Genomic DNA, 11,965 nt, shown 5'->3' with positions numbered 1-11,965 from the left:
GTGTGACTAAGGGAAAGGTCACGAAATGGGTCACTTATCCTGGGTTGGCTGGGTGGGCTCAGTCTAGGCCACGACTTCTTATAGGTGGAGAACTTTACCCAGCTGGACTGGAGAGATGAACTTGCTGATTTCAAAACTGGAGGAAGGTGGCCTCTAGAAACGGGCAAAACAAGGGAATAGATACCTGGAGCAGCCAGAGGAACCAGTCCTTATTTGCGGAACTATGAGATGATAACTTTGTGTTGCTTTAAGCCACTAAGTTTGGGGTAACTTATTTACAGCAATGGAAAACTGAACGCCTGAATTATGCCTGTGTTACCGTGAAGAGGCTGAGAGGCCGCTCGGCAATTAGCAGAGCTTGGAGAATCTAGGTCAGATGCATCCAGCTCCACATTTCTACCTGCCCGAATGGGTCAGCAGGGCAGGGCACGTGCGGCGGCCCCTTTAAGAGCGGGGCAGTGTGGGTGGTGTGGTTGCCTGGAGACCGGCCGGTCAGGACGCCGCGCTGCCCCGCACCGTCTCCGTCCGGCCTGACCGAGCGCGCGGCGTCCCGAGCGAGGTGAGCGCCGTGTTGGGTCCCGGAGTCTCATGGTCCCAGGCTGGTGGCCCTGCGTGCGCCATGGCGGACGTGACGGTTTGGGCCGGGTCCTCCTCCCCGAGCGGCGCGGCCTCCTAGGACCCGAACCGGTGCGCCGTGGGCGGGGAAGGCCCCCGGGAGGGGCATGACCCAGCCCGGAGCTCTGGGCTCAGAGAATGCGCCCTCTTTTTGTGCTGTAAACGGTCGATAATACATACAGTCTCAAGCCGGGGAGAACAGAAGCTATATAAAAGTCACTAGGAAACACGCCAGGAGGACGAAGTTTGCTTTATTAGCAGCTCAGACGTCGCTGATGGAGGACCAGAGAGCCTGTAGTCACGAGAGTTTAGAAGCGAGAGCAGCTTGCTTCGCTTTCAGTCGTGAGGTGGGGGTGCAGGGCTGCAAAGAGTAATGGGGTTTTGAAGGCAGAGAGAAGCAGGACCATGTTGATAAGAGCAAAGTCTAGAGGAGGGGTCAAGCGGACGCGCGGGGTGTCCAGAGGATGCCATCCAGACAGGAGGCATCCAATGCACCCCTTGGGGACGTGCAGGTGGACCTTGCAGTCCAGGATTCACCTATGCGTCCTGCTTGATGGGCTGGCATGTCTTCAGTGGGGCCAGTTTTGGAGGGCCACGAAAACTAGGGCTTTGGAGCCTTGCCTGTCAGCTCTGTGACCTTGAGCAAATAATTAGCACAAGGTTTCTTGTTTGACGTAAGAGTCACTAAATCAACGATAGTCCTGTTCTAGGGTGACTTCAAGTTGAAAAACAGGAAAGTGACCTAATAATCACTCTGTTATCAGGTGTGCTCCCTGCCGCATACTTAGGGGTTTGGTGTATCATCTCCAGTAATCCTTACAACCGGACAAGGGACTGTTATTCCTATTCGACATCAGAAACCAAAGGACATCAAGTTACAGCTGGGAATGGGCAGTCCAGGAGCCCAAATTCAGCTCCTGAGCACCTAGCAACGCTGTTGTGTGAAGAGATCCGCTTCTAAAGTATGAACTGGAGGCATATAAGACTTCAGAGGTTAAGTGGCTGTTTTTCATGCCCAGGATTACTATTCTTTGTTGTACACTATTTGAAAAGAAATGGTAGACAGTGGTTCTAAGTTAGAAAAAAAATTTTTTAGGAAATAGCCAATGCAGTATTAAAATTGTATTTTTTTAAGCTGATGATATTGAATACTTGTAATTCATTCTTCAGGCTTTAGGAGAACAATAATGACATTGGGGTTGTAAAACTAGAATTGTAACTATGACTGAAACCCTTAAGTATTTTAGAGACGTAGTTTTTGTTTTTCAGATAAAACTCATTGACGTCTTGAAACAAACAGCTTTCAACCAAAGGAGTCATTTGATTCATATACATGTAAAGTAAAACAGAGGTCTTCTAAAAGCCATGGTGAAAGAAAAGAAAAGAGCAGACAAAAAAGGGGATAAGTCTGCCCGCTCTCCCTTGTCTGTGTCCAATTACCCAGTGTTTTCCAAACAAGATGGCAACTCTGTGAGTCAAGATATGCCCCCAGGTGCTTCACCACCCCTGGATGTGCCGCTCAAGGAACGGGGGCTCAAGAGAGAGTCCATAAATGAAAATCTGCAGAATGAACATACCACCCAGTATGAAGAGCCCACTCTGACCAAACTCATGGTAGAAAGGTGATTTTTATTAAAAAAATTTTTTTTTACTCTCTCTTTTTTTTTTTTTTAAACGGAGGTACTGGGGATTGACCCCAAGACCTTGTGCGTGCTAAGCATGCGCTCTAGCACTGAGCTGCATCCCCACCCCTGAAAGGCGATTTTAATGAGCTGCATCTCCCTGTTCTACCACTTTCATGCTCTCTGTCCCCTCTGTCAGTCATCTCACATTGTAGCTTTACCTCTGTCTCCCTAGGTGGCTGTGAAAATCTATGACTTCAGCACTATTCTCTCTCCTAGAGTTTTAGGTTCAAATTTTTATCTCCCTCCTGGACATCATCTACTGAACTTCAAACTCCCTGTGTCCCAAAGCCATGACTGCGGGACTTGAAGTGCAGTTATCTGGATTTGTGTCTTAGCTGTGTGACATTAACCCCATTGTCGAACCTTTCTGAGCCTCAAGTTCTTCTTTAAAAAAATATTTTATTTATTTATTATTGTATTATTTAATTACCTTATTTTCATGGTGGAGGAAGGTAATTAGGTTTATTTATTTTTAGAGGAGGTACTGGAGATTGAACCCAGGACCTTGTGGATGCTAAGCATGCGCTCTGCCACTGAGCTGTACTCTGCCCCAATCCCTCGTTTCTGACTGACCAGATCCCACCCACTCTTTTCCTTTAATTCTTCCCAGAAGGAAGTAACTTTCCTTGAAACTTCTTTTATCATCTTTATCACTTTCTGTTATGTGTTACTATATACGTAATATGTATTACATCTGTATTCTGTATGAATTACTATGATTTGTTCACAAGTCCCAGCTTCTCTGCCAGGCTGAAACTTCCTTGGGAGCAGAGACACCCAGAGGTTCAAACAGCAGACCTGAGGCCCTGCAGGTGCTCCATCCAGATTTAGAGCTTGAATGATGTCCGCGGCCGTTTATGAATGAGGTGCTGTGTGCCAGCTCTGGGTTGAGCACTACAGAAGTATCTGGGGAAGTGTGAAATATGGTCGAGATAGGCCGTGCCTGACCATGACCCACGTTGTGCTGTTTTTAGGGACGTTCAGCAGAGTGTCAGCATCTGCCCTGAATGTGTTCAGGGAAGGTGGGACCTGCAGTTGCCCTGACACAAGAGGGACTCAGAGCAGGTCAGGATCCAGGAAACTTGCGTGCATGTTTTGGGGGTGAGGGGGGCCGTCGCTGACAGCACTGCGTTGAGCTATTGTGAATTCTTTTTTTAGAATCCTTTACATTTTCTTAGCAGGGAGGGTATAGCTCAGTGGTAGAGCACATGCTTAGCATGCATGAGGTCCTGGGTTCAATCCCCGGTCCCTCCCTTAAGATAAATAGATAACTAAACCTAATTACCTCCCCCTACCAAAAAAAAAAAAGAATCTTTTGCATTTTCGTTATTCATTGTTTTTAATTACTGAAATGCTGTGTATTCATTCTGATGAATGAGATAATGCAAAGTTATCTTAAGAGTGAATCACCTCCCTCCCACAGCTTACCACCACCACACATTAATTTGAATAAAGTCTTTTTGGGTTTTATGGGTAAATAATCACCTAATCTTTAAATTAAAATAATTTCCTAACTCTTCAATATTTACACATCAGTTATTTGTTTCTTGACCTTCTGCATGAATTAGAAGCACTAAAACACTATTGAATATTTGGTGGTCAAAGCAGGAATCCCATCATGCTCCTGATTTTAACGAAATTGACTTCAGTATTTCATTCTTAAAAATCATATAAGGTGGTTTTTTTTCCGTGAATGGTCTATTATGTTTAAGTAGTTTCCTCATATTGTAACATTAGAATTTTTAAACATTGAAGGATAGTTGATTTACAATGTTGTGTTAGTTTCAAGTGTACAGCAGAGAAATTCAGTTATATATCTAAATATACATACATTTTCAGATTCTTTTTCATTATAGGTTATTACAAGAAATTGAATATAGTTCCCTGTGCTACGTTTCATTTATTTCGTTGCAGCTATGAAGGGGGAAAAGTCCACGGACGGTACGAGGGGGAAGGCTTTGCCGTCTTTCAAGGAGGCGGTACCTACCACGTGAGTTACACGTTTGGGGGCTGGAGGGGACGACTGTGTGGGGTAAAGCCCATTGATTCTTCAAAAGAAATTGGAAGTACTTAATGATTTTACTTTGGGCCGAGAGTACACATTTTACTGTTAAAACATAACTTGGTACAACTGAAGTGGTCATTTTACCTTTTTTTTTACCTTTTCCCAAGTTTTATTGTACAAACCACATTAAGGTCAGTGAAGTAAATAACAAATGGTAAAATCCCAGTATCATCATCCTTTTGCCATAAGTGTTTTCAGTTTGCTGTGTCCCTTTTATTCCTTGAATGGATGTAGCAGTGTTGTTACCTGGGCATAGTAATTGTGTGGGTCATGTCTTGAATCTTTTTTCCCTCAGGAACGCATTGCTGTATTGATGCCTGGTTTTTATAACTTAAAAGGGTTTTTTTTGTTTAGTAAAGTACACATTAAATAGACCATTTTTAAGTGAAAGGTCAGTAGCTTTAAGTACATTCACATTGTTGTACAACCATCGCCACTGTCCATCTCCAGAACTTCCTCATCGTCCCAGACTCTGTCCCCATTAAACACTAACTTCCCATCCCCTCCTTCATAATTACTATTTTAAATATCACATGGTGTTTTAATTTACCATTCAGAACTGTACCCTGATTGTTTGATACTTTTGGGGTGTTTTCATTTTTTGCCCTTATCAATAATATCACAGTGGATGCATCCATCCATCCATTTGTTCAGATTATCAAAGAAATATGTGCTTATTGTAGGAGAACGTATTTTCGTAGTTGAGGTTAAAAGGCAGAGGTTTCAGTGCCCCAAGTTTTCCCTTTAACCTACAACGTGTTCATTTTCCTGTTGTAAAAACTCTTAAAAACACCATCAATCATGGCTGAATAATATAAAAATGACTGTACCATCTGGCCTTTGCTGGTTTCAGCATTCATAGTGTTTCTTTATCCTGACTGGAGTCTTCTTTCATCACGATCGTGCTCCTAGGAGGCACCGATGTGTATATAATGCCGAGGTACCTAGTGCTTGTTCCCATGGGGTAAACCCCTCCTGGTCGGCTGAGGATGTGATGACAGCCTCGTCTGGGTGCTCGGCTGGGTCCCCTCAGGTTCGCAGTTACCCGGTAGCTCGAGCCTGGCCTCGCCCCTCCCCCTGATGGGGAGCAAATACCCCCCTGTTTCTAGAGGAGCCCCTCCCTCACTGCCAGCTGCTTGCTCTGTAAACTCCCTTACCCTCCAGTTGTTTTGGTTAAAGACAATCAATTAGCTCGATCTCTTTTTTAGTTTTTTTATTTTTGGGGGGAGGAATAATTAGGTTTATTTATTTATTTATTTATTTATTTATTTATTTATTTATTTATTTATTTATTTATTTTAGAGGAGGCACCGGGGATTGAACCCAGGACCTCGCATGCTCAGCACAGGCTCTACCACTGAGCTACACCCACCCCGCCCCCATCTCCTTTAAACTGTAGGGGAGGGGGAACCAACAGTAGGCCCGTGCCCCACATGGGTCAGCTGTGGTCTGTCACACGTTCACATCACAACCTCCTAAAGAGAGACCATCAAAACAAGCCTGTCACGAAGCACTTACCCTCCCCACGTGGATGGGTGCCATCCTTTACGTTCTAGTTTGTTAAAAATGCTGCTCATCACGACCACAGTTGATTCCCCAGTCCAGCCAAGAGCCGCAGCCTGCATCCGCAAAATCGTGGCTTCCCCCCAGTTCCTGAGCACCAGCCCGGCCTGACGTGCGCCCACGTGAACCAGAGTAGATGCTCTAATGGTCTTCTTGCTCCTGAGGTTAGGGTGGTGGTTAGCAAAGCGGGTTCCCAGGGACAAGCAGCAGCACCTGGGAATTTTTTCAAAGTGCAAATTCTCAGGTCCCAGCTCAGATCTGGTGAATCAGAATCTCCATGGTGGGGAGTGGGCTGAGCAGTCTGTGTTTTCACCACCCCCCCCCGACTCTAATGCATTGTGGGGTTTGAGAATCACTGACTTAGTGCACTGTTGACATCGATTCTCGATTCTCCCCAGCCGCCAAGCCTTGACCCCAGCTCCTCTAAAAAGGTGATTTTGAAAAAGAACTGGATGTAATTTTATCCTTGTTTCCTCTGGTTGCATTTAGACGTGTAGGTGTGTCAAGTTTTTAACGACTAGTTCCTATACAAAAACAGTAGACACTCCATAACGAACAGCACTGACAACTGTATATTGTGTACATACACGTATATGTGAACGCACACGCGCACGCACCGGTAATTCCCAGTAAGGAAAACGAAGTGTAAACTTCACAAACGTCATCCTTTCTGATGTCCACATAATGGGTTTAACCAGGCCTGTCCAGTCTAAATAATTTTCCAAAACCCTTAAACCTTGAAACACAAAGCCTGAAGCATATGATGTTCTTTTGAACTATAGATTTTCCAATAGCTTAGTTAGCAGAGGAAGCCTGAATTTACAGCTCCGTGTCACAGCTGCACAGCGCTGCCTGGTGTAAACTTTAGGGAACTGGGTTTTTGGGGGACTCCTCCTTGGATCCTTTTTAGAACAGGATGGACGCCAGTGTGGGCCAGCTCCAAGCTGAACACTCACTGGGTAAGCAGATCTGTGGAATGTGGCCCCGTTCTTTATTTTTGTGAATTCAAGTGCAGTCAGTTTACAATGTTGTGTTAATTTCTGGTGAACGTGGCTCTGTTCTAAGTGGAGTCCGTGGGCGGCAGTTGTATAAAATCAAGATCGAGCCTAAGGGTTTGTTGTTGTTCTGTTTTGAAGGGTATGTTTTCAGAAGGACTCCTGCACGGGCAAGGGACTTATGTCTGGGCCGATGGACTGAAATATGAGGTAAAGCACATAATGCATTATACTCCTAAGTATGAAGGTTGTTTTTTTTTTTTTTTCCAGAATGACGATCTCCAGGTCCATCCATGTTGCTGCAAATGGCATTATTTCCCCCTTTTTATGGCTGAATAGTATTCCATTCTATAAATATACCACAACTTCTTTATCCAGTCATCTGTTGATGGACATTTAGGTGGTTTCCATGTCTTGGCTACTGTAAATAGAGCTGCTGTGAACATTGGGGGTGCTGGTGTCTTTTTGAATTAGAGTTCCCTCCAGATGTATGGCCAGAGTGGGATTGCTGGATCATATAGTTAAGTCTATTTTTAGTCTTTTGAGGACTCTTCCTACTGTTTTCCATAATGGCTGCACCAAACTACATTCCCAGCAGCAGTGTAGGAGGGTTCCCTTTTCTCCACACCTCTCCAGCATTTATTAAGTATGAGATTTAATGGTCAGGTTCCCCAAGTTAAACACACTAGTTTCATAAAAGTAGCTCAGCATATGGGTTAAAAGAAAGGCACAAAACCAAAGGAACTCGTTACTGCACAGGACCCTCTAAATTGTCACCAGTTTGGTCTGGATGTTCTAGAGGTGTTCTGTGTGCTCTGGGCATGGCCAGCATACGTGCATGTGTTTAGTCTCTCCCATTTTTTTTTTTTTTTTTTTTTACAAAAAATGGTTTGTTACACACTCTCTTCTGCACTTTTATTTCCTAGAGCTGAAATACTGTCCATTCAGCCAGATGTGCCTATTTTTACGGGATGCTTGTGTTCCATTGTGTGGGTTTCACTTAGCCTGTCTTGTTGGGTTCAGGGGAATATATATTTTTAAATCAGTGCCTCCCAGAATGGGCACCGGTTTCAACCCCTACGCATACATAGCGTGTGTGCCTGAAACACTGTTCTGAAAGTTGCAATTGTACAGCTGCTTATGTGATGGTGTTTGTAAGTTGTAATGAAGGTATTTAAAACAGAGGCACAGAAAGCACGTATTCAAATAACAGCTGGGTGAGGGAAACAGGCAAGTTTGGGCCAAGACGACGCCTAACTGGACTAGGTAGTGGGAGATGAGGTGGAGGGAGAGCGAGGGGAGGGTCCACCTTCACTGTCACGGAGCAGAGAGAAGGTCTGAAGCCCAGGGGAGCTGGAGGACTGGGTCCCAACAATGGTTTCAGGCCAGCCTCTGCCGGGAAACTCCCTTCCCTCCAGACACCTGCCTCCTGGCCTGGGCCTCTGGTTCACATCTCTGGAAGTCAGGTGGGGCTCATTCTTACAGACACAGACCCCTACCCACACCCCTGGTCCCCCTGCCACCAGCCCAGTCAAGAGGGTTTATGGGGCCAGTGAATTAGCCTCCTCAAGGTAGGTTCCAGAATCTAAAGCTCCCATGGCGAGGCTTGGAAGCCACTACTGCACCATGTCACCTGCTAGCTTCTTGGAGCTTGGTCTGCACACAGGTTTCCTGTTAGTTTATTCTGCCTGGGCTTCTGCCTGGTGGCAGATCAGGCGAGGGAGGATGGGCGTGTAGAGAAGGGAGGAGGAGGTGGAAGCTGGGGAGGGAGGTGAGATATCCACCTGTTTTCATGGGAAGAGAGATTGGAGTGATGTTTGTAGTCAAGGACGCTCACAGGTGAGGGATCTCCCTACTGCTTTCTTCCTGCCACTCTGATGGCATTTTTGCCCCAGGGGGACTTTGTGAAGAACCTCCCCATGAACCATGGCATCTACACGTGGCTGGACGGCAGCACCTACGAAGGAGAAGTGCTCAACAGCATGAGGAACGGGTTTGGCACATTCAAGTGCGGCACTCAGCCCGTGTCCTACATCGGCCACCAGTGCCACGGCAAGAGACATGGGAAGGTGGGTGAGGCAGCCACGTGGCCCCCAGCTGTGAACAGGATGTGCAGACACGGAGGGCGGGAAGTAGTGGGGCTGTTAAAGGTCTGTTCACTTTTTGTTTACTGAGGTGAACTTCACGTCACGTGAAATTAACCATTTTGGAATGAACAATTCAGTGGCATTTAGTACATTCACCATATTGTGCAGCTACCACCTCTGTCTCATCCCTAAACATTTTCCTGACTCCAAAACAAAACCCCACACCTGTTAGGCAGTTCTTTCCTGCTCCCTTCCCAGCCCCAGGAAACCACTGACCTGCTTTCTGTCCCTATGGGTTTACCTATTCTGGACATCTTATGTAAATGGAATCATACAATATGTGACCTTTTGTGTCTGGCTTCTTTCACTGAGCATCACCCTTTTGAGGTTCATCTGTGTTGTAGGTAGTTCATTCCTTTTTATGGCTGAATAATATTCCACTGTATGGATGTACCATATTTTGTTTATCCACTTATCCATTGGATGTTTCCCTCTTTTGGCTACTGTCAGTAATGCTGCTGTGACTATGAGTGAAAAGATTTGAGTACCTATTTTCAGTTCTTCTGGGTATACACCTAGGAATGGAGTTGTTGGGTCTTACGGTAACTCAATGTTTAACATTTTGAGGAGCCACCCAACTGTTTTCCATGGTGGCTGCACTGTTTTACATTCTCGCCAGCAAATGTAGGTTATAGCCACTTATAAGCAAGGTTGTCATTTTGGGTACTGTCTCACTTTTGTATAGGATGATAAAATACTGGAGCAGTGTTTGTAGAAAATGTCACAAGAAAAGAAAAAGTCTGTCATTATAATGATCACTTTACTCAGATTTAGACAGTTCCCTTGGATTCTGTGTTTTTAGCTTGTAGCAGATCAGTTCTGACATGTTGGTTGGGTGGGGGATGGTAACTTCTAGATGGAGGCACCAGGGTGGTTGCAGGGAGGAACAGATTAGTTTGATAATGAGGAAGAAGATAGAGGAATCACACACACACACACACACACACAGGCATAAACCAGTGAATAAACAAGCAATTTGAGGGCATTCAGTGTAGATCTGAATACCTTGCACAGTGGCTGGTACCACGCCCTGAAAGGAGTCATCAAAGTGCCATGTTCACTTACGCTCAGGGACAGTAAAATAAGTAAAACGGTTTTGGTACGCAAAAGAGAGGGGCCTTCAGTCACCTTTAGGTGACAACAAAACAGGATTTCTTTAGGTATTTATTTAACTTCTGGTTACTGAATATAATGAATATACTGAATATAATGGCTGTAGTCATTTCACGCCTTCATGTGATACTTTGTTCTTAAGGATTAATTGATTTGTAACATCTCATTCTTGCTTGGTGGGCACCTTACCATTTTTTAAAATTGAAGTAGAGTTGATTTGCAATGTTGTGTTAGTTTCTGATGTACAGCAAAATGACTCAGTTATATATATGTATATATATACACGTATATATATATATATATATATATATATATGTATTCTTTTTCAGATTCTTTTTCATGATAATTTATTACAAGATACTGAATATTGCTCCCTGTGCTTTACATTAGGACCTTGTTTATTTTATATACTGTAGTCTGTGTCTGCTAATCCCAAATTCCTAATATATCTCTCCCTCTGTTCCCCCTGGTAATCATGTTTGTTTTCTATGTTTGTGAGTCTCTTTCTCTTTTGTAAATAAGTTCATTTGTACCATTTTTAAAAAAGATTCCACATATAAGTGAGATCATATGGTATTTGCCTTTCTCTCTGATTTCACTTTGTATGATGATCTCTAAGTCCACCCATGTTGTTGCAGATGGCATTATTTCATTCTTTTTCATGGCTGAGTAATATTCCACGTGTGTGTGTGTGTGTGTGTGTGTGTGTGTGTGTGTGTGTGTGTACATACCTTCTTTATCGTCATCTGTCGTTGGACAGTTAGGTTGCTCAATTTACCATATTCTTGATCACAAAACAGAAATATAATATGGACTATCTGTCTTGCCTAAGTATGACACTGACTTCTGTATCATTTAGGCTCCTTAAATTTATACATTTTTATCTTTACCTTAAAAAAATTTGCTTTTTGAGGCTTGGTTTTTATAAAATGATATTCTTTGTTCTAGGGCTCCATTTATTACAACCAAGACGGCACCTCCTGGTATGAGGGCGACTGGGTGTACAACATCAAACAGGGCTGGGGGATTAGATGGTAGGTATCACCGCTGCCATGTTTGGGGTGTTGGTGAAAAGAGTTTGTGGCCCAGGCGATTTTCACTTAGGCTATTTAGACATAAGGGGCAGGACTTACAGAGAACACATTTTCCATATAAGCAGGGTGGGTATTTAAATTAGCCCCAGTATAATCTGTACAGTGATGAAATATTCTGCAGAAAATTTAGAAAAACACCATATTAAATATGATGTCTAATCGTTACTGTTTCACTTTATTACATGTGGAAACTGCCTCTTTGTCCCCTGGATTAATCACGGATCTCCCGCGTTAATTGTACGTTTTCTGAGGAATGTTGACATGCTGGCTTGATTTGAGATTGAGCAGACAGCATTATATTTTAAGGCTTAACATATTTGGGGGCGAAAATATTTCACTAGTCATAATGCTATAGGGAGTTATTTTTAAAAGATTAAAAAACCCTGTTCTTATCTGCCTTGCCACCTCATTAAATAATCAGAAGGTTTAATAAAATGACTTACTCTGCCTCCTAGGACGATCATTTTTACTGACCACAGGCCTACCCATGGAGCTGAAACCCCAGGAAGGCCGTGTGGGTGCAAGGTGGTATTCTTCAAAGGTGTTTAGGAAGAAAGGTTAAGAAAGTCCCAATAAAAGTAAACATTGTTGGGGGGAGGGTATAGCTCAGTGGTAGAGTGCGCGCTTGGCGTGCACGAGGTCCTGGGTTCCATCCCCAGTGCCTCCATTAAAAAAAGAAAAGAACAAA

The 11,965-nt window shown here is 44.0% G+C and overlaps 1 protein-coding gene across 3 annotated transcripts in view; it reads left to right on the top strand.

Moving 5' to 3' along the window:
- Positions 1-491: 491 nt before the first annotated feature.
- LOC105099373 (radial spoke head 10 homolog B) overlaps positions 492-11,965 on the top strand; it is a 39,251-nt gene continuing 27,777 nt past the window's right edge. The window contains exons 1-6 of one of the 3 annotated variants that reach the window (XM_010992203.3): positions 492-559; positions 1,885-2,237; positions 4,215-4,290; positions 7,065-7,133; positions 8,819-8,992; positions 11,132-11,217. In XM_010992203.3, coding sequence (XP_010990505.3) covers positions 1,981-2,237; positions 4,215-4,290; positions 7,065-7,133; positions 8,819-8,992; positions 11,132-11,217 — 662 coding nt within the window. In that variant the 5' untranslated portion in view covers positions 492-559; positions 1,885-1,980. The other 2 variants (XM_064478700.1, XM_064478701.1) reach the window with 2 other exon arrangements.

This window comes from Camelus dromedarius, chromosome 24 (assembly GCF_036321535.1).
Source record: "Camelus dromedarius isolate mCamDro1 chromosome 24, mCamDro1.pat, whole genome shotgun sequence".
NCBI lineage: Eukaryota > Metazoa > Chordata > Mammalia > Artiodactyla > Camelidae > Camelus > Camelus dromedarius.
Note: the sequence above shows the minus strand (reverse complement) of the source record. Positions and strands in the feature narration are given on the sequence as shown.